The following is a 22,820-nucleotide window of genomic DNA, read 5'->3' as shown; positions in this document are numbered from 1 at the left end:
GAAGGCCGTGCTGCGTCTCATGAGAAGATGTACATGTTAGATGCGCTTGGCTCACTCGAGTTATACACATGCGGGCCATGAGTTCAGCGCTGATGCATCTACTGTGGACATTAGGTAAAGTGTTTTCAAGCACAAGCACTCATGAAACAAGGTTGCATATCAATTGGTTGATGAAAATGTTGTGACCGGAGGCTGGCGGGAACCTGCCTGTATTTCCCCTAGAAACAGGGAGTCAGTATTCTCTGACTCCGTGTTCATGTGACTTTACAGAACTACTGTGAATAGCAAGAAGCAACTATATAGATATGGATGTAATAAAATTTAAATTCTTACCTGTTAGAGTCACATATCAAAATATAAAGTGTGAAATTATATGATGCTTTAAAATACCCTAGCAGTGGGAGAGAAGCGTGTTTTATGGACAGTATAAAAGAATCAAGACACCAAAGGTTGAAGGTGCTGGAAGTGATGAGGTATTAGACTATTCTCTCTCCTTTTGTGTATGTTTGAAAAGGACCATAGCAAAAGGTCTAAAACACCCACTGTTGGGAGTTCCCTGGTGGCCTAGTGGTTAGGATCCTGGACTTTCACTGCCATGGCCCGGGTTCAGTCCCTGCTCAGGGAACTGAGATCCTGCGTGGCGTGTGGGGGTGGGGGAGCAGAGATCAACAAACACACCACCGAGAGGAAAATCTTGGTGCAAGAATACCTTGTTCATTAGCCTTTTCTCAGGACCCTGTGTGGGGACAGGACTCCAGACCAAGGCCCCTGAGAGCCCATCGTGGGCACATCCCCAGCCCTTGAGCGCAGAGCACCCACTGAGGTTGCCCAGCCCTGGCTCTAGTCTCAGCTCCCCCTCAGACTTGCTCTGTTACCTCTGGCGACTCTGAGCCTTTTTCCTTACCAGGTAAATAAGGAAGTTGAACTGGACAACCTCTGCATTCTCTTTCATTTTAAAAACCCTCTCCTTCCAGCTCCAGTATTTCCTCCATCGCCTTGTTCTGGTGCAATATGACAGCACACCTCCAGCTGTCTCTTCCCAACCCAGTCCAGGCCGGCACCACCATTCTGCAAATCTTGCGGAAGTTCCCCCTTCTTGGCAACGTTCTAACCAGGAACCTACTCTGATTTCTAGTTCTCTAAAGTCTGAACTCCTCAGCTGAGCAGTCAAGGCCCCTGCAGGCAGAGTACCCACTAAGTGCCATGTCTGGGGCTCTTTCTGCCAGGAGTTCACAGTCCAGTTAAGGAGGACCGGGAATCAGGGACATCACAGGGGTCAGCAGGTCTTCCCTGGTGGCTCAGTGGGTAAAGAATCAGCCTACAGTGTGGGAGACCCGGGTTCAATCCCTTTGTCAGGAAGAGCCCCTGGAGAAGGAAATGGCAACCCACTCCAGTGTTCTTGCCTGGAGAAGTCCATGAATGGAGGAGCCTGGCGGGCCACAATCCATGCACGGAGTCACAAAGAGTCAGACACAACTGAGTGACTAACACTTTCACTCCTTTTTTTCAGGGGGCACCAGACTATCCCAGAACACAGAGGAATGTCACCCAAGGCAGCCTGGGAAGCAAGAGGAAGTGTCCTGAAGAAGAGAGGTCTGAGCTGAGACCTACAGGGCAGCCAGGGGTCACTGCTGCGGACCCAGGAGAAGGATGTTCCAGGTGGAGGCCAGTGTTCGCGAAGGTCCGGAGACAAGAGGAGGTTCGGGAAGGTCCGGATTTCAGAGCCCGTCACACTCAGCCTCATTAATCTCTCTGGCGTTATCTGCCACCCTTTCCTGCCACCTGCCTTCCACACTGCCCAGCATGTGTGGTATGTTTGCTGGGGACCCTGGGATTTATTTTACGAAGGTATATATTGCACTCCCTACCAGGCCTCCTTTAAAACCAGGTAGGAGAAGCTTTTATAATTCCCAAGGCACCTTTTGTTTTGCTCATCCCTCATGATCCTGATGACCCATTTTTTAATAGAGGAAACTGTGGTTCAGAAAGGCTCAGTTCCGTTCAGTCACTCAGTCGTGTCCAGTTCTTTGTGACCCCATGGACTGCAGCATACCAGGCTTCCCTGTCCATCACCAAGTCCAGGAGTTTACTCAAACTCATATCCATTGAGTTGGTGATGCCATCCAACCATGTCATCCTCTGTCTCCCGCTTCTCCTGTGTTCAATCTTTCCCAGCATCAGGGTCTTTTCAAATGAGTCAGTTCCTCGTATCAGGTGGCCAAAATATTGGAGTTTCAGCTTCAGCATCAGTCTTTCCAATGAATATTCAGGACTGATTTCCTTTAGGATGTACTAGTTGGATCTCCTTGCAGTCCAAGGGACTCTCAAGTCTTCTCCAACACCCAGTTCAAAAGCATCAATTCTCCTGTGCTCAGCTTTCTTCACAGTCCAACTCTCACATCCATACATGACCACTGGAAAAACCATAGCCTTGACTAGACAGACCTTTGTTGGCAAAGTAATGTCTCTGCTTTTTAATGTGCTGTCTAGGTTGGTCATAACTTTCCTTCCAAGGAGTAAGCATCTTTATTTCATGGCTGCAGTCACTCACCATCTGCAGTGATTTTGGAGCCCCTCCCAAAATAAAGTCGGTCACTGTTTCCACTGTTTACCCATCTATTTCCCATGAAGTGATGGGACCGGATGCCATGATCTTAGTTTTCTGAATGTGGAGCTTTAAGCCAACTTTTCCACTCTGCTCTTTCACTTTCATCAAGAGGCTCTTGTTGTCACTCACTAAAGATCACACAGTTGGTGAGGAGGGAGGTGAGGATGCTAACTCAGATCTGACTCCAGGCCTGTTGTCCTGGACGCTAAACGGGGCAGCCGGTGCCCACCGTGGCTTCTGGGTGGTGCCCTCTGCGAGGGGGCAATTCCTTACAGGTTCCCTGCATGCTTCACTTCACAGAAGCCTTGAGAAGGCTGAAGTCTGCGGGCTGAGCTCAGCCTACCCGCTTCCTCGGGGCTTGGGTCATGTCAAGTGCAGTCGCTTCAAGCATCCCATCTCCCCAGGGGCGAAGACCACACTCCTGAAGACCTGGCTTCGTGTCACTCCAATACCTCAGCTACGTGACACTGGGTAAGTAACTTAGGTCTCATCTGTGAAACCGATCTTGTGGGACTGCTGTGGGGATTAAACGAGAACAGCACCTGTGCAGAGGGGCTATCGGTACAATCGCGGGAAGCGCAGGAAAAAGGACGCGCCGCCCGCGACTCACACCGGGGGTCACACCCCACGGAGACCCGCCTGTAGGCCTCGCGCAGGCGCGCTACGCAAAGACCCGGCGGGCGCTCTCGCGGGCTCCACGGCTGCGCAGTCGCCCGGCTTTGCGGCTGCGCTGCTTGACGGCAGCGGTGTCCGTCTCCCGGCCGGCGTTGCCGGGGTAACGCCGCGCGCGCGCTGGGGGCGGAGGAAGGTAAGGTACCCTGGGCCCCCGGGAGCGGGTGCGACTCGAGGCGCCGAGCGCGGTGGCCGTGGCCCTTGGGGGCGCGGGGGGGGGGGCGGGGTTCGTCCGCGGGAGGAGGCCTCGCCTTTTCAGAAAGCTCTCCGGGGCTAGAGTAGAAGCGGTTCAGGGACGTTCCTCCGGGCGCACAGCCACGCGGAACTGGGCCGGGACGCAGGGCCCGGCTTCTAGTTCTGCCGGAATATTAGCCCCCTTTCCCCTCCTCCGTGTATCTGCAACTCTCTCTTTTCTATGCTTTTTGTGGAAACACTGACCCCGCGGGGCAGAGTGCCGCGGGCAGAGTAAGGCGAGGTGCATCTGATAACAGACCGTGCCCTAGGGGAGCCTTCTTTGGTCGCTAGTAGGGTTGCTGGGCGCCGCTGTAGGAGACCGGCAAAGGGACAGGTTATGACACGGAGTTGGGAGAGTCTGTTGAGCCCTTGACTTTTTTTTTTTTTTTTTGCTCATTAGTTGCAGCTGCAGCTTTTCGCCTGGCTCGCACATCACATGGGAAGCCCAGTACCAGGCTCGATCGCACAATCACCCATCAGTCTTCAAAGGTTTAACTTTTGTTTGTGTGTCTTAGTCTCGGGTTCTAACCTGAAAGCTCCCCAGAGGCAGGATTGTCTTTTCCTTTTCATCCTTGCCTCCCCTCGCCTACAGGGTACGCACTTGGAGCCTCAAACGTGTTTTTTTGTGTTGTTGTTTTCTTAATAGGGAGAATGTGAGTTCTGAGTGGGAGGCTTTAACCAGCTGGTTTGGCAGAGTGGGCCCAGGGGGTTGGAAAATTAAATAATGGTGCCTCCCCCCCTTCCTTTTTGTCTTCCTTTGTTTTGTTTGGAATAAACATTTACGGAACACCTAAAAGATGTTAGCTTGTGTGCTCAAGGGAAGAATTAGGAACAAGCCCTGCTTTTGATAGAAAACTAAATGTATAGTGTACTTAACACTGTGGGTGCCTGGAGTCATACAGCCAGGTTTGGAAAAGCAAAAGGAACAGCCCCTTACAGGTGCGTGGTGCTCGGCGCCAGCCCCCAGCCCCTTTCCTCCTCTCTCCAGTGGGATGGCTGTTGGCATCGAGTTTGAATAGGCCATCCTATCTCTAGTGGCTGCAACCATGGACTGCATATTGAAATCGCCTGGACCCCATCTCTGACCTTCTGATGTAATTGTAGGTTAGGCCTGGGCATTGGGAGTTTCACAATTTCCCCAGGTGATTCTAAGAGCAGCCAAGCTTGAGAGCCACTGTTATATATGACCCCAGGTCAATTTTCTTAATCTTTTAAACTGTTTTTTTTTTTTTTTTTAGCCACACGTTATGGCTTGTAGGAACTTAGTTCCTCAACCAGGGATTGAACCTTAGCAGTGAAAGCAGAGAGTCTTAAAGTCTGCTGAGAAGTCAGAGAATTCCCTCTTAACTTTCATTCCTGTTAGTTGCTGGTAATATTCCAATACGTGGATATGTTGTTCTTTAGTTGCTAAGTCATGTCTGACTCTTCGGGACCCCATGGACTGTAGCCTGCCAAGCTCCTCTGTCCATGGGATTTCCCAGGCAGAAATACTACAGTGGGTTGCCATTTCCTTCTCCAGGGGATCTTCCCGACCGAGGGATCGAACCCGAGTCTCCTGCATTGGCAGGTGGATTCTTTACCAACCAGGGAAGCCTATATGGATGCAGCATGTTTTTAAAAATCCTTTTATTATTTATTTCCTTATTTGGCTGCACCAGGTCTTAGTTTAATGTGCGAGTGGCTTCCACAGTTTTCTAGTCCTGATCAATTTGAAGATGACATTGAGTTCAGGGACCATACGTGGGTTGTTAAAATCACACGATTGTAATGGTAGCGCTGCACATTTGGAAGGCCTACTGAGAGGCACATCCTCCTTGATGTCCATGCGGCCACACGCACAGAGGCGATGCCAGACCTCCAAAATTTGGAGGTCTTGTGAAAAGCAGGGAGTCTTGTTAGAGGAACCTTATATGATGCCAACGTGGGTTGAAGTACAGAGTTCTTGCATCAAGTGTCAGAGCTCATTTTAGGCTTTCTTAAAGAGTATAACAGCAGTCTGAAAGGGAGAATCCTAAGCAGTCTAGGCACATTAAAACAGAACTTTTCTCTTTCACTGGTTTGAGAGAATTTAATTGGAAGTGCGTGAAGTTAGTCATTGAACATTTTCTGTTTTTAAAAATCTTTTAATGTAATATATACAAGTCAAATACTAAGCAGCGGTTAAGTTATAAAAGTGAACTGCTTATAAAAGTCCATGAATTATTCCTGGAAATCCTAGCTGGAAACCAGCATCCTGCCTCAAAAAAGTCGACACGTTATTTCAAGTTTTGGAATAAGTTGCCGATTGTTCAGTTGCATGCTAAATGCACTTGGCGCTTGAATAACATAGAAGGTGAGAGTGCTGACCCTCTGTTATCGTCAAAACTCCGAGGGTAATTTTCAGTCCCCCTCCATATCCCTTGTTCCTTTATATCTAAGGCTAAGGATCTGTGGACTCAACCAACCATGGATGGTGTATCACTGTAGCATTCACCATTGAAACAAGTCTGGGTATACATGTACCCATGCAGGTAAACCCCATGTGGTTTGGGGTCCGCTGCAGTTGCTTGGGTTGAGTGACAAATTGGCAAGTGAAAGTCTACTTTAAATGCTCTTGAGAGGGAATCTCTTAATTGCCCATTAACACGTGGTATACGTAGTTTTGTTCTGAACACTATATGGCAAGATGTGTGCATAGATACACATATATATGTATATGAAATGTATACAGTCATGCTCAATATTTACATCTGTTGGGGGACTCATTTAGAATCTTAGCATTTTGCTGTCTGGAATACTCTATAGCAATCTTATGAAGCAATCTGCCAACTTGCTGATTCTTTATTTATAGTTCCTATTGTAACTGGTTGTCACCGTCTTAACGTCCCTGGTTTCTCTTTTCCTTTGTCCTCATTTAATTCCTTCACATCTTTTGGAGAGTGGCTAGAGGAATCCTTACACATGGGACAGTGCTTCTGATTTCTTTCTTTTCCCTAATAGTTCATTTGTTTCGGTGCGCTGGGTCTTGCGGCACTTGGGACCTTTTTTTTTTGTCAGCTGCAGCATGCAGGCTCCTAGCCTGTGGGAGAAAGAGTGGAAGAGTTGTGCATCTCTGGGAGGAGTGGGTCTGCTGGGCGGGGGGGGCTCGCTTTCCTGTCCCTGCTGTCCTTGGTGCTCGTTGTCCTGCCAGGAATGATTTGTGTCTGTCTGTCTGTCTTCCCATCTGGCCCGTGGGCTCGTTAAAGGACCGGCGTGTCTGTCTCCCCTCGTATCCACAGCATGACCTCAACCATATGAGAAATGAAAAACCATACAGAAAAAAATTGAAATATTTTAAAAAGGCTAAATTACAACCACACCGGATACTATTTCTCTGCTGTCTCATGAGCAAAAATCAAAAAGTGTGAACACACACGTGGCCGATGAGTCTGTAGCAACACATGCACGCTTCCTTAATGTTTATTTTTAATTACTTGGTTGTGCCCTGCCTTAGTGTTGGCAGTGGGTTCTTAATTGTGCCCCGCGGACTCTTAGTTGTGGTGTGGGGGACCTAGTTCCGTGACCAGGGATGGAACCCAGGCCCCCAGCACTGGGAGCACAGGGTCTTAAGGACCACCAGGGAAGTCCCTGGGTTTCTTCTTAATGGGCCTAAAACTAAGAGCATGGCATCTGGTCCCATCACTTCACGGGAAATAGATGGGGAACTAGTGGAAATAGTGTCAGACTTTATTTTGGGGGGGCTCCAAAATCACTGCAGATGGTGATTGCAGCCATGAAATTAAAAGACACTTACTCCTTGGAAGGAAAGTTATGACCAACCTAGATAGCCTATTTGCCAACAAAGGTCCGTCTAATCAAGGCTATGGTTTTTCCAGTGGTCATGTATCGATGTGAGAGTTGGACTGTGAAGAAAGCTGAGTGCCGAAGAATTGATGCTTTTGAACTGTGGTGTTGGAGAAGACTCTTGAGAGTCCCTTGGACTGCAAGGAGATCCACCAGTCCATTCTGAAGGAGATCAGCCCTGGGATTTCTTTGGGAGGAATGATGCTGAAGCTGAAACTCCAGTACTTTGGCCACCTCGTGCGAAGAGTTGACTCATTGGAAAAGACTCTGATGCTGGGAGGGATTGGAGGCAGGAGGAGAAGGCGACGACAGAGGGTGAGATGGTTGGATGGCATCACCAACTCTATGGACGTGAGTTTGAATAAACTCCGGGAGTTGGTGGTGGACAGGGAGGCCTGGCGTGCTGCAGTTCATGGGGCTGCAAAGAGTAGGAAATGACGGAGCAACTGAACTGAAACTCGGGAGCCCCTCAGCTTCCTGCTCCAGCTTTCACCACCTTCACTGGCTGTTTCAGGCTTGAGTGTATACTGTGTCCAACAGATGCTGGTACCAAGTGCAGGGCGCAGCTAAGCAGTCAGCGGTGCTTTTTCCCCTGCGAGCGTTTGGAGCTCGGGAGGCTAAACACGTGGTTGCTACGGCGCCCTTGGGTCTTCAGGCACCTCATGTGCTGTCAGCCTCAGTCCGGTCCAGAGCCGGGACGCGGGGCGGGGCAGGTTGCAGTCCCCGTCCCGTCCCGGCAGGCCTGCCCAGCGCCCGGAGCGCCAGGCCCTGTCTGCTGCACTGCCTGCGTTTCCCGCCCACCCCCCGCCCCGCCCGTGGCTGAGTTGTGCTGAGCCGATACACCTGCTGTGGTCCTCTGTCTTTGTCACAGCAGTGCACCCGATTTGACTTCCCTCCTCCAGCCATTGCTGAGCCGCAGCCTGTGTGTGCTTTGTCCTCCTTTTGGCTCCTCGGGGTTGAGGAAGGGAGAGATACCGGCTTCACCTTCCTTTCCTCCCTCCGAGTGCTGCTGCTGTTGAGTCGCTCGGTCGTGTCCGACTCATTTAGTCGCTGCCTGAACTGCAGCACGCCAGGCTCCCTATCCCTTCACTGTCTCAGAGTTTGCTCGAACTCAGGTCCGCTGAGTTGTGGTGATGCTGTCTAACCATCTCCTCCTCTGTCGCCCCTTCTCTCGCTTTCAGTCTCTCCCAGCCTCAGGGTTTGTTCCAACGAGTCGGCTCTTTGCATCAGGTGGCCAAAGAATTGGAGCTTCAGCATCAGTCCTTCCAGCAAATATTCAGGGTTGCTTTCCTCTAGGATGGACTGGTTTGAGCTCCTTGCTGTTCAAGGGGCTCTAGTAGTGCTGGGTGTCAAGTAATTCCAGGATTCTCCATAACCCTCAGCCCCTAACGTGGAGAAGCAGTGAGCCTTCAAAGGAGAGGGACACCTGGAGCCGAGCCCTTCCTCTCCGGGCCTCTGACAGCGTTTCTCTGACCTGGCCCTGCTTTCTCATCCATCAGCAGTGTTGGCAGCGCTCTGCCCATAATAGTAACGATACTGGGCCCGCAGAGCGCTCGGTGCCACATGCTGAAGGCTGTTCTAGGCACCTTCTGGGTCTTCACTATAAGATGGAGCCTGTTTTCATCCTTATTTAGCAGAGGAGAAAACAAAAGCGTGGAGAGAGAAAGTAAGTTTCGCCCATCACGTGGCTGGGCAGCGGGAAGCCAATTCCGGTCCCCACACCCTGGCCTGACGCTTCCTGCTCTTAGCCGCTCACACTTGGTGCCTTCAATGATGACCATTTAAAGACATTGTCATTATTATTAATTTACCTGAAAAACTGGGAGATGATCCTGTTTTGGAATACGAAGTGCTCACTACCTGTACTTCTTTGAGGACGGGGTCCTTTTGGTTTTCTCTCTCTGTCCCTAACACCCCTGGTGATTAGGAGCCTCTGGTGGGTGCTCGATAAATGTCTGTTGGCTGAGTGAGCGGGCGGGAGAAATCCTCGAGGGCAGAAGCCCTCTTGGGCCCGCTAGCAGGAGGCCTTTGAGTAGCATTGTGCCCATGGACCTGTCTCTAGGCTCAGGCACCAGCTGCGATCAGAAATCGTACCACGACTCCTGGGGCATTGTTGTGGGAACTCATGGGGGTCCCCTCGGGGAGTTGGGTTTGTACTGCTTCAACAGATCCGTCTTGTTTTTGTCTCTCTTGAATATTTTGTTTTTCCCACAGGCCACGAGGTTTTTCTGAGCCTGGGCATACAGGCGCTTGCCTGTCTGATCGGCATGGTAACCGATTGACTTGCTTCTGTCTGTCTCTTACAGTTCTGAAGGAACAGTCACTTGGGAAGATGGCGGAGGCAGTGTTCCATCCCCCAAAGAGGAAGAGAAGAGTGCACGACAGCTATGAGTCTCCCCTGCCCATCCCTTGTGGTCAGGACTGTGGTCCTGAGAAGGACTTCCGAATCTTCCGGGCTGAGATGATAAACAGCCACGTGATCGTGAGGGGCCTGGAAGACATGGAGCAGCTCTACGGGAAGGTAGGTGTGGGCAGCTTGGCCCGGCTGCTCCCCGACAGCCCTGAGCCAGCCATGCTCCCCTGCCTGCCTCCAGAAGCAGACCACCAGTGACCCGCACACGCTCTTTGAGATCCAGTCCAGCATGGGAGCTGAATCCGGTACCCTGAAGCCTTAAGCCCAGAGGACCATAACCCCCACCACGAACCCACACTGTAGCACGGAAGTTGGTCAGCGTGTCGACCTTTCTTGCTCCTTGAATGTAAAAGCAACATGTGTTCATTGTTTAAAGACAAAAAATTTTAAGCAGTTTACAGAAACGTCCTGGGTAAGAAATAAAATGTGGCCCTCACGCCCTTCCATCCCGGGGGTTACTGTGGAGCCGCAGACCATTGTGCTGCAGGACAGTCCAGAGGAGGCCTCTGCTTCTCCTCTGGCTCCTCACCTGCCTGCCCTCCTGGTTGAGGACCTCTCCTCTGATGAGGGCGAGTTCCGGTTTTGGCTTTTCCCGTCACTGATAGGTGTGGGTTGAGATGGGAAGCTTCCTTATCTTCTGCCCCGTAGCCAGTTCAACGCTGGAGGCACTTTTAAGACAGCTTTGTAGAGGTATGCTGCTGCTGCTGCTAAGTCGCTTCAGTCGTGAACTCTGTGTGACTCCAGAGACAGCAGCCCACCAGGCTCCCCCGTCCCTGGGATTCTCCAGGCAAGAACACTGGAGTGGCTTGCCATTTCCTTCTCCAATGCATGAAGGTGAAACGTGAAAGTGAAGTCGCTCAGTCGTGTCTGACTCTTAGTGACCCCATGGACTGCAGCCCATAGGGCTCCTCCGTCCATGGGATTTTCTGGCAAGAGTACTGGAGTGTGGTGCCATTGCCTTCTCCGTTACGGACGTATAAAGCCATCAAATTAACCCTTTCAAGTGCACACCACAACAACCGTAACAGACTCAGAGAGCCGTGCAGCCACAGCACGGTCCAGCTGTGGAGCCTCCCCACGGCCACAGGAGGTTCCCTGGCGCCACTCCCCGCCCCGGCGCGCCCGGTCCACTTACTGCCTCTGTAAGTGTGGCTTCTCGACTCGTTTTATGTAAAGTCCATGTCACAGCCAGCCTCCCAGGGTGGGGTACGAGGATGGCATTGACCGTAATGGCTCAGAGGTCCAGGCCAAGGACAGTCTCCCCGACAGTCGCAACACGTAACATTTAGCAGAGGCTTTGTGAAGCGCTGTGCCAGTGATTTATTCTGACTGTTCAATCTGGGCGGAGGGTATAAGGTGTTCATTTTATTGTTCTTTTAGTGGTCTGTGGGTTTAAATATATTCTGGTTTTTAAGAAATGGTGGAGAGGGAGCCAGGGTTTTGGAGTCAGCAGGAAGGAGAGGAGTAGAACCAGTCTGGGTGCACGGGAATCCAAGAAGGTTTTTGTGTCTGGTGGATGTGGCTCCTGGCCCACATGTGCAGAGGGCACCCTGCCTCCGTCTGCCCTTCACCTTCAGCTCCCCGGGCCAGACTGAAAGCATTACTCCGGAGACAAATGACGTGCACAGGAAACTTCCCAGCTCCCTTCACACAATCGGAGGGAAAACAATGCTATGATCGATCTTCAGAGTAATCATTACATAATCAAAAGGAAGATGTCAAGCTGTGAACAATGCGATGACTCTCTTGTTAATTCAGATAGTTCTCCTTCAGCTAAAAAAATGAATAACTCAACATGAGCTAACTCTCTTTCTTCTCTTCCCGGAAGGGTTATTTTGGAAAAGGCATCCTGTCCAGAAGCCGACCAAACTTCACAATCTCAGATCCTAAGCTGGTTGCTAAATGGAAAGGTGAGACTTGTACAACATTGCGTTCTTTTGGCAAATTATCTTTTTTCTTCATTTTTACCTCTCACACCAGATTATACAATAAAATTCCAAAGGAGAAGTAATATGCCACTGCAATCTTACTGCTAAAAATACCAGCTAAAATAATTCTAATCATGGTGAAAGGGCTCTTAACAATTGGTGAAAATGTGTTTCATGTAATTTCTGAAATTAACAGAAGTGTTATTCGGACTTTTCTGTTGTTAAGCATTGCCTCACAGTGTCCTGGGCATGTGGAAGGTTCTAGTCATTAAGTATCTGCTCACCCATATGCAAAGTGAATTTTATATTTTATTTTTAGGTTCGGAATTTGCAACAGTAACCATGACATTGATGTATTTGTAAAATGTACTAATGTGTGTAGTTCTCAATAGCTGTTCCTCTTTACTTTATAAATCTTTCATCTTGGTGTAGTTTTCTAAGCGGAGTCTCATGGAAAGTATGTAACCAATACCAGCAGGTTAAAACATAATTAGAAAGGATTCTAAAAAAACATTATATAGCAAGAAAAAAATAGAAATTAAAACTGCACTGAGATACCATTTCAGCAATCAGAATGACAGAAATCCTAAAGTTTCACAGCGTGCCCTGTTGGTAAGCCCTGAGAAACACTCTCACGTGATCCTGGTGGGGCTGCAGGTGGTATGGCCGTTACGGAGGGGAACTGGACGTCTCTAAAAATCACGTATGCACTCCCCCCAACACCTCCCCGCCAAATCCCTGGTAACCTTTGCATGCTTTCTGTGCCCTTGATTTCGCCCCTTCTAAATATTTCTTGTAAGGGGAAAAAACTCTTGTGTCCTTCACGTGGGATAAATTTTTTCCAGGTTTATCCATGTCCTAGCATGTATCAGAACGTTGTTCTGAGTGCTGTTCCATGGTAGGATATACTTTGTGTTTTTTATCTGTTTGTTCACAGACAGATATTGGGGTTGTTTCTACCGTCGCGAGTAGCACTGGTCTGAGCATTCATGTACGGGTTTCCGTACAGACATATGTTTTTGTTCTTCCTTTGTGTATACTTAGGCGTGGACTCGCTGGATCAAACGATTATTCTAATTTTTTGAGGAACCACAAACTTTTCCATCACACCTGTGTCATTTTACATTCCCCAGAGCAGTGCGTAAGGTTTCCCAGTTTTTGCACATCCCCACCACCGCTCGTCATTTTGTTTTTTTGAATAACAGCCATTTTAATGGGTGTGACATGGTAACAAGAGTTTATCATTTTAATGAAGTCTAATTTATCCTTTTTCTTTTCTTGCGTGTGCTTTTGCTATCGTGTTTAGGGAACCATTGCCAAATCCAAGCTCACGCAGATTTTCCCCGGGGTTTCTTCTAAGAGGTTGATAGTTTCAGCTCTTGAGTTTAGGTCTTTCATCTGTTTTGATTTAATTTTTCTTTGATGTAGGATATGGGTCCCGCTTCATTGTTTCGCCTGAAGATACCCAGTTGTCCAATAGATGCGTTTGCTTTTAACTCAGCAATTCCACTCCTGACAATTTATCTTAAAGATAAGTTGGCAAAAATATGAAAAGAAAGAGCCCAGGGCTGTTCATTGCAACACTCTTCCTAATGTTAAAAGACTAGAAATAACCCAAATAGCCATGCGGGTACCAGCAGAATAAAGTATAGACCAATCTCAGAAGGATGTGCTGTGGAGCTGAGATAGGAGTAGGGGCTCACTAGGCTATTATTTTTAAGCAGAGAAAGCAAGTTAAAGGACAGTGTGCCACGGGTCATCTAAGGGGAGGAGATTACAAATAGGTTTTGAAATGTTAAGAAGGATAAACTATAATTTTAAATGCCTGTGAGGGAGGGATAGACTAGGATGGAGAGAGAAGTGAGACTAGATTTGACTTTGGAAACTTGTAAACGTATTACATGACTACAAATGCAAGTTAGATTTTTAAAAGTTAATTTTATTTAAAAAACACACACACACAAAAATCGAGAGAATGAAGAATCTGTATATCACGTTGATGGTGTAGCCACAGGGGAAGCTATTTCGAGTGACTTTAAAATATGATAGGGGCTCCCCAGGTTGCTCAGTGGTGAAGAGCCCGCCTGCAAATGCAGGAGACACGGGTTCGAGCTCTGGTCGGGAAAGATCCGTAGGCCATGAAATAACTAAGCCCATGCCCCACAGCTACTGAGCCCGTGTGCCTTAACTGCTGAAGCCCTAGAGCTGGTGCTCTGCAACAGGAGAAAGGCCCACGCAGCAATGAAGAACCCCCACAGCCAAAAATAAGTACATTTACTAACAGATCCCACATGCCATGTGGTATGGCCAAAACCAAAACCACAGTGATTCAGTCCTAATGGGACAGACTTTGTATCTCCTGCCACGATGTTGTGGAACAGACCACCCCCAAATCCAGTGGTCTTCAACAGCAGCTCCGTTTGCTCATTTGGTCTCCAGGGGAGTTCTGGGTAGGTCTGCTGTTCTTGGCTGGATGGGCTCATGTCTGGTTAGTCATGGATCTGCTGGCCGCAGTGATGGATCCAGCGATGGATCCAGCTGGACTGGATGGCTGTCAGCCGGTCCAGGATGGTCTCCACCGCAGATGAGGGGTGGAGGCCCCCATGTGTGTCATCCTCCATGGGCCAGCTCGGGCTTGCTCTCCAGTTGCTTTGAACACTCGGGAAGATCCCCTGGAGAAGGGAATGGCAACCCGCTCCAGTATTCTTGCCTGGAGAATTCCATGGACAGAGGAGCCCTGGCAGGCTACAGTCCAGGGGGCTGCAGAGAGTCGGATACATCTTAGCAGCTGAGCACACAAGCACCAAAGACGGAATGATGTGAGGGGGCCGGGGCAGAAGACATATGGAGCATGACTTCTCGTTCAGTTGCTCAGTTGCATCCAGCTCTTCGCAACCCCATGGTCTGTAGCCCGCCAGGCTCCTCTGTCCATGGGATTCTCCAGGCAAGAATACTGGAGTGGGTTGCCATTCCCTCCTCCAGGGGATCTTCCCCACCCAGAGGTTAAATCCCGTTCTGCATCGGCAGGCAGATTCTTTACCGCTGAGCCACCCGGGAAGCCCGAACTGGCTGTGAGTTAAAGCTGAGTGATGGGAACATGGAAATGTATTGTACTATTCTCTCTACTTTTATACACTTTAAATTTTTTCAGAGTTTTAATTTTTAAAGAGGGAGGAAAAAAAAAGTAGAGCAAATAAGCACTGTGACTTTGTCCTCATCACCCAGCCTCAGCCGTTACTAATACTTGGCAAAATAAGAAATAAATAGTTTCAAATAGTGTGATGGTCTTAAGTGTTGAGAAGCTTTTCCTGATCTATGTAGTATAACTAAAGTTTCCGATAGTGATCAAAATGTGAAGGAAATGGATTTAGGCCAAGGAAGCAGAGATTCAGGGCGTACGGTGCTCTCACAACGTAGATCTCAAGTGTCCATTTTAGGATGTTCTTCAGCATTTTGGCCTCAGCCTCACCTTCCACCCTTTTTTCCGTCCTACCCTGCTGTACCTGTTGGCATCACACCCACCGTGGGCTGCCGTGTGTTTGCCGTCTCCCAGCCTCTGCACGGATCCCTCTTTATTTTCCTCTGGTCTGCCTGGCGACCTCGTGCTCATTCTGCAGAGCCCAACTCAATTATCCCTTCTCCTTTGTGTTTTTTCCTAACCCTTCCAGTTCAAGTGAGCCAGTCCCTTGACAACACTTGCTTTCCTTGCCATTTATCAGCTGGGGTTAGAATCAGCGGTTCAGCTGGTCTGTCTCCCCAGCTGCTGCTGCTGCTAAGTCGCTTCAGTCACGTCCGACTCTGTGTGACCCCAGAGACAGCAGCCCACCAGGCTCCCCCGTCCCTGGGATTCTCCAGGCAAGAACACTGGAGTGGGTTGCCATTTCCTTCTCCAATGCAGGAAGGTGAAAAGTGAAAGTGAAGTCACTCAGTCGTGTCGACTCTTAGTGACCCCATGGACTGCAGCCCACCAGGCTCCTCCGTCCATGGGATTTTCCAGGCAAGAGGACTGGAGTGGGTGCCCTTGCTAGAGTGTGAGTATCTTAAGGAGAGGGGATTTGCTTTACTGCCTCTGTATTCCTGTGCTTGGTAAGTGGAAGGGTGTCAGTAACACTTGCTAACTTGTTGCTTGTTGTAAAACTACCAGAAGGGGAAGGTCACGACACCAGGAAGACTCTCATTCCTAAGGAGATAGGAGTCTGTGAACTCGCTTCCCTAGGATTTTAAAGCTGAACATCAACGACTCCAGGTGTTTAGAGCACTGGGCAGGGAGTCAGAAAACAGAGATGACTTCCCCACGGGCAGGGTCAGGGAGGTCGAGGACGAAAACCTATACCGCGATGTGACCTCGTCAATGCTTTAGCCAGAAAGACTCTTCTGGCCAGATGCCCAGCAGAATGAAGTGTGCACCTTTAGGGCCTCAGCGCTCTCGTTGAGAAATCGAGGGCCTGGGGCTTCCCTGGTGGTTCAGTGGTTGAGAATCTGCCTTGCAATGCGGGGGACACGGATTCGATCCCTGGTCTAGGAAGTGAAAATAAATAAGTCGAGGGCCTGAGCATCCAGAGGGGATAGTCTCCCCCTCCGTGCCGTGGCCACTTAGCTGGAGTGTTGAGAAGGGTTCCAAGGTCATGTCTGAGCCCTGACGGGTCTGCGGCGCCTGCAGGGGCTGTGGGCAGCAGAGAGCGGTGGTTTATACAGCACGTGTTTGCTGTGGCTGCTTGGACAGGATTAATCAACTTCCTGGGTGTGAGATTTTTGCAGACCTTGAAATTCTCTCTGTCTCTTCTAGGCTGTCAGTCTGTAAACTAACCGAAACTTCCTTGTTGTTGCAGATATGAAGCTAGACCTGCCGGTAATCACATCAAAGAAGTAAGTCTGGGCGGACATTGGCCGTGGGCAGAATGACGTGGGGCAGGCGCTGGGCAGGTGTGGGAGATGGGAATGGAGGAGAGCCCTGGGTCCTCTCCTTGGGGCCATGTGGTCTGGTCACTGTAGACTCTGGTGGGAGAGGAGGAGGAGGCACTTGCCTCCTCTGTGATGAGTATCGTGACGGGCTGTCGCCCTCGCTCTCAGCATCATTGCGGTTGTCATAGCAGCACCGTTCCTGGTCCAGGCCGCCTACCTGTATCGTCCCAGTTCATCTTCTCGGGAAACCTTTGAGATGGGTATAGTTGTTTGCGTCCCCTGTGTGGGGAGCCTCCCAAGAGGTGCCCAGGAGGACTTGAACTTAAACCAGGCGGAGCAGCTCCAGAGCCTGGGGTGGGGGGTGACTGTGAACTTGTGCATGCCAGCATTTCTGGAGCGTCTCCCATGCGACAGGCACTGCGTTCATAGCAGCTTGATGGGTTAGCTGCTTTCGTCCGCTCGCTGCCCCTCGGAGGTCAGTCCTGCTGTTGTCTGTCTTGGAAGGTGAGGACACAGGACAGGAAGAGGTTCGCTGACTTGCTCAGGGTCAGCACTTAGACCTAAGCAGACTGACTGAAAACCGTTTTGCCAAGAATTTCCAATACTAAGTCGGCCTTAATCAGTAAGAGGTGGAGCAGGGTGTTCTCTGCAGATGGAAGACGTGTGTCCAAGGACAGGGTTGCCTGCGAAGCTGAGGCATGTCCAGGTGGCCCCACTCAGGGGTCAGGGGCCCCCAGGATGGGTCGGAGGGATCACCAGCCTCAGTTTGGCTTCTGATGAGAGCTGCCGCTCTGCCCTTAGGCTTCCCAACTCTCCGTCTCTGTTCCTGCTGCCTCTCTAGTGGTGTTTGGAGCTGATCACAGCAGGACTTTCTAAAGGCACTGCCCACCAGCGGGAGGACACCGCCTCTTCTGTGTCTCCCTACCGTGGCTCGATCACCGGTCTGCCTCAGAGGCTTCCTGCATGCGCTTCAGCAGCCGCGGTCCACTAGCCAGCGTGAGGTTGTTAGAGGCAGGGACTCGAGTGTGATGCCGGCAGTGGCAGGACAGCAGAGAAAGCCGGGTGCCGAGGGGTTTCGCTCAGAGTCACAGGGAGGAGCCCGCTCCTGCTCCCAGGGAGCGCCCACTGAGGCCTGCGTCTCCATCTGTTAAAGTGTTCTTTGTATTGTGAAACGTACTGTGTCTGAAGTCAAGATGATTTTACTTTTCAGGTCTGCCCCCAAAACCCCACAGTCACAAGCTAACAAATACTCGTCCAACGCTACCTGTGCGCCGAGCCCTTCACATATCTGGTCCCCTTTAATCCATGCTCAGAGCTCCCTGGGGTGGGCACCAGTGTCCCTGAGCTGGGAGGGGTGGGGACATAGCTGGTGCAAGAACCTCGCGCTCACAGTGAGGGCTTGGACCCACGTCTGCCTCGACCACTCTGCTGCCGAGGGCAGAGCAGGGCCCTGTGTGTGCGTGCCGTCTCTTTTGCTGTCTTACTTTCTCTTTGTCTCTCTAAGTTCCACCATCTGCCCGAAGGGGGAACCATTGAATCTTTAATACAGTGGTTCTTTCACATGTTTTAACTCAGGGAATCTGCTGAAAAGTCATGGATCCCTTCCCCAGGAAAATACACATGATACAGATACACATTTTTGTTCAGACACAGGAGATGCGTAGACCCACAAAGGCTTTAGATGGCGTTTCAGGCGGCGTGAAGAGCACACATGCTTTTACATCGCTCGTGTGCAAAGGCTTCCGACCACCCACGAGAGCGGCTGTGCCTGTCATGCAGGAGAAGAGACCCCCTGCTGTTCTCCAGGCAGCGACCCTTTACCCCGATTAGAAACACCAGCACGTGACGTGATCCTTACGCGGTCACAGTACTGTTGCCTCTGTCTTATGGGGGGAAACTGAGGCACGGAGCGGTTACGTCATTGGCTCAGCCACCCAGTAGTGGCGGAGCGAGGCGGGGCTGAACGCGAGACGCCAGGACTCCGGTCCTGCTTGTGTGATCACGGCTGCACCTGTCTCAGATGTAGAGCGGCCTCCCCGGGTCTTAGTCTTCGCATCTGTGGTACCGTTTCCTGTATACACAGGACGGCAGGCTCATCCCTGTGCAGGACAGACAGGGCGTGGACAGCTTGGAGATGCTTCTGATGAGTCAGGGTGAGGCGGCCACAGCAGAAGCCAGCTAGCTCCCTTGCTTCACCGTGTGTCATTAGCAGTTTGCAAACCACGACGCATCCTGTCATCTGCACCCAGGCAGGACGCCCAAGGTGAAGAGAAAAGTGACAGCTGTCTTCCCACGAGCCACGTGGCTTCTCCACATGCTTTCCAGACCGATCGCTGTAGGTGGAGGTGAATAGAGCTTGAGTCTCACACTCTTTCACCCGCGCTCATCTGATTCCATACGTGTGCCATCTTGTACCACATGACACCCCCCCAGCAGCCTCGTCAGCTGTTGGCCCTGCTTCACTAAACAGAACCTGTGGCCATTTGTAACTTGGGAAGTGTTCAGGGCTTGCCTTCAAGTTTAAGACATGTAGTGTATTGTCTCATTGAAATACATTTTGAAAATTGTGGAGAAGAGGACTTTTTTTTTTTAAGACACTGGGGTGTATATAACTGTAGCTGTTCCTTTCCATGTGTGGTGTAGACATTAGTAGGTCCTGTGAAAAATGTTCATTAAAATTCTCATTTTGCTTTCCAACACTAGACAAGGACCTTTTTCTGTGACTGGGATACATGTCTGAAAACTTCAGGATATCCAAAATGGAAAATGATACAAAACAAACCCTGACAAAGGATGACCATTTTTCTCTTTATATTTACCTAGATCGTTTTGTCCACCAGTTGTTTGGGGTTTTTTTCTGTTTATTTGGCTGTGCTCGGTCTCAGTTGTGGTGCACTGGATCTCCGATCTTCGTTGGTGCATACGGGATCTTTGCAGCACAGGGGATCTAGTTCCCTGACCAGGGATTGAACCTGGGTCCCCTGTCCTGGGAGCATGGAGTCTTTGCCACTGGACCACCAGGGAAGTCCTTAGTCCACCAGGTTTAAATCACATAAATTTTCACACTTTGTTAAGCTGGGGTCATTTTTTTGTTCAAATTAAGCAAATTAAATGTAACTCTGTAATAAAAATAAATAACACAACAATATAGTTATCACAGCAATTAGAAAATGCAGAGAAGTGTAAAGAAATCATTTACCTATAGTCCATCATTAAGAAGCACTATAGACTTTTTGGCGAACTGCCTTCCCATCGTTTTCACACTTTCTGCTGTCTTTTTTTTAATTGTCTGCTGTCTCTTTAATACCGACGTTGAAGTGTCGTTGCTAACAGACTTCCCCGTTTGCAGGTATCAGCGTAGCGTGGAGTGGGCCTCAGAGCTCCTGCGAAGACAAGGCCGGGACGAGAGCACGGTGCGCAGCATCCTCGAGGGCTACACGAAGCCCCTTGAGCATCCTCGTCTGAAAACGACGGAAGAGGTTGCTTTGGGCGATGAGCCCAACTCCGAGGTGGTTTCCAAATCAGAAGGCAGAGCAGACAGAGAGAAACTCTCTGCCGTGAATGGGGTCGAGGGCAAGCCGTGTGATCTGGAGGATTCCAGTGAGCGATCAGACGGCCTGCAGGAGGGCCTCGGGCCTGAGCCCCGAACCCCAGATGGCTCAGGTGAAGATGTGGCCGAGGTCCCCGCCCCTCTGCCCTACGGCCACTGGGACGCTCTCCTGCTGCCATCTGGCGGTCAGCCTGGGGACAGCAGCCGGCGAGCCGGAGAGAGGGGGCCTGAGCACGTGCTGGTGGAGGAAGCTGTGTGTGCTGGGAGCGAAAGCGAAGCGGTCCAAGCAGAGGACGTAAGTAAAAGAGAAGAGATCACTTCCTGCAGAGCCGTCTGTTCCTGGCCCAGAGATGCTGGCCAGCGGGGACGGCCCTCCCTGGGACCTGGCAGTGGGCTGGTGTCCAGCACCCAGGGCCTGGGCGAGCCGGTGCAGGACACACCCTGCAGACCGTCTGCAGGCCCCGGCGGCCCTGAGGGCTCAGCAGTCAGGGCTGTTTCAACTAAAACCTCAGAGTCTGTGAATAACCTGGCTTTATGCATGGGAAATAACACACGTCAGGTAACATCCTGTCCCCTGTCGGGGAGAAGGACGCAGAGGTGATCAGCAGGTCTTGAAGGTAGCCGTGGGCACGGGCTCAGGTGTGCGCGAGCTGTCACAGGAGGAGGTGGGGCGCAGAGCTGGAGCTGCTTCATTAAGTGACATACTCGACAGTTGCCCCAGAATTACCTGTGGAAGCTGCAAGTGAGAAGCAGTCTCATAATTAGATAGTACGTAAAACACCCACGGGAAGAAATGTTATCTTGCCTTGAGAATGGAGTCTTATTAAGAACCTAGACATGTGCTTGTGAGGTGTGCAGTCAGGCGGAAAAAAAAAAAAGGCAACACGAAATGACCCACGAAATGATCCTCCATGGAGGATAAAAAGAAATAAGTCAAGATGTCAGTACTGACCTTGGAACAACATGGGTGGGAACATGGGTCCCCTTAGAAGAGTGTTTCTTTCCATAATAAGTGCTGCACTCCACAATCCGAGGTTGGCTGAATCCACAGATATGCAGGAAGCGAGGACCTGCAGGGCCAACCGTGAGTTACATGCAGGTTTTCAGCTGCCCGGAAGGTCGACCCCCCACCACCCATGTCGTTCAAGGGTCAGCTATAAAAGGAAAACAAAAACTTTTTATACATAAATAATAGAAAATTTCATTTTTAACAGAATCCAGCAAGTGTGGGTCTGGGAAACTTAGAAGTATCTTCATTTTAAAATGCAGCCTCCTCCATATAACATGTAGGGCTTACACTTGTCCTATATGTATCTCATTTTCCTCTTCAGGTATTGCCACAGAAGAGACTGGTATGTAGAAGAAATCCGTTCAGGATCTTTGAGTATCTGCAGCTCAGCCTAGAAGAGGTAATGTTTCCAGCGTGTGGTTTCTCAGCTGTGGGCCTCGGGCCTGGGCAACACGGTGTAGACAAGTCCTCCTCAATGTGGTTCTGCCTGCAGTTCGGTACCAAGACCGCCACAGGCAGCGCCCACCATTGGCCTGCCTGCATTTCACTCCTCGGCCTTCACTTTATCCACTCTAGGAGGTCTGTTTGTGGGTCCTGCCCAGTATCATCCCACAGAGGTTTCAGGGGGTCACATGACTCTTCTTTTGACATCAGGGTTTCAGATTATCCAAATACCATTTTACTCTTTTTTTTTAACCAGCTTCTATAGAAACATGGTGCCGCAGATGGTAAAGAATCCACTTGCAAAGTGGGAGAACTGGGTTGGGAAGATCCCCTGGAGGAGGGCACGGCAGCCCACTCTAGTATTCTTGCCTGGAGAGTCCCCATGGAGAGAGGAGCCTGGGGGCGCAAAGAGTCAGACACAACTGAGCGACTAAACATAGAAAAAGTACAAATTTATTGAGACACAGAGCACATACATACCATTCTCTCATTTAAAGTGTGCAGTGGTTTTGTATATATGTGTGTGTGCACTGTGTGTGTGTGTGTGTGCTGTGCTTAGTCACTCAGTCGTGTCCGACTCTTTGCAACCCCATGAACTGCAGCCCACCAGGCTCCTCTGTCCATGGGATTCTCCAGGCAGGAATACTGGAGTGGGTTGCCATGCCCTCCTCCAGGGGATCTTCTCAATCCAGGGATCGAGCCCAGGTCTTCCGCAATGCAGGCGGATCCTTAGCTGTCTGAGCCACCAGGGAAGCCCATATATGTGTGTGTACACACACGCACGCGCGCGCATATATGTAATGGTATATTTGTGTGTACACATACCCGCATATATGTAATTGTATATTTGTGTGTACATCATACACGCACTGTATGTGTGTCCACGCATATATGTAATTGTATATTTGTGTGTACATGCATATATGTAATTGTATGTGTGTACACACACATATATGTAATTGTATATTTGTGTGTACACACGTGCGCGTATATATGATTGTATATTTGTGTGTGTACACACACATATGTAATTGTATATTTGTGTGTACACACACGCGCGCATATATGTAATTGTATGTTTGTTTATTTAGCTCTGCTGGGTCTTTGCTGCTGCACAGGCTTTGCTCTAGCTGAGGTGAACAGGGCCCACTCTAGTTGTGGTACGCAGGCTTCTCTGCAGCAGCTTCTGTAGTCGTGGAGCGTGGGCTCTAGAGCATTCGGGCTGCAGAGCATGGGCT

General features: G+C 50.1%; 1 protein-coding gene across 7 annotated transcripts in view; it reads left to right on the top strand.

The window, feature by feature from the left end:
* The window catches only part of TSEN2 (tRNA splicing endonuclease subunit 2), a 45,207-nt gene continuing 23,883 nt past the window's right edge, over positions 1,497-22,820 (top strand). For 2 of the 7 annotated variants that reach the window (XR_001917010.1, XM_018038259.1), the window contains exons 1-6: positions 7,656-7,687; positions 9,643-9,857; positions 11,578-11,659; positions 16,507-16,543; positions 19,929-20,424; positions 21,461-21,538. Coding sequence is in view for 6 of the 7 variants with exons in the window: in XM_018038259.1 (XP_017893748.1) it covers positions 7,657-7,687; positions 9,643-9,857; positions 11,578-11,659; positions 16,507-16,543; positions 19,929-20,424; positions 21,461-21,538 (939 nt within the window). In the remaining variant the exon portion in view is untranslated. The other 5 variants (XM_018038264.1, XM_018038262.1, XM_018038260.1 and 2 more) reach the window with 5 other exon arrangements.

The sequence above is a fragment of the Capra hircus genome, chromosome 22, assembly GCF_001704415.2.
Source record: "Capra hircus breed San Clemente chromosome 22, ASM170441v1, whole genome shotgun sequence".
Taxonomy (NCBI): Eukaryota; Metazoa; Chordata; class Mammalia; order Artiodactyla; family Bovidae; genus Capra; species Capra hircus.
The sequence above is the reverse complement of the archived record's forward strand: the minus strand, read 5'-3'. Positions and strand labels throughout refer to the sequence as shown.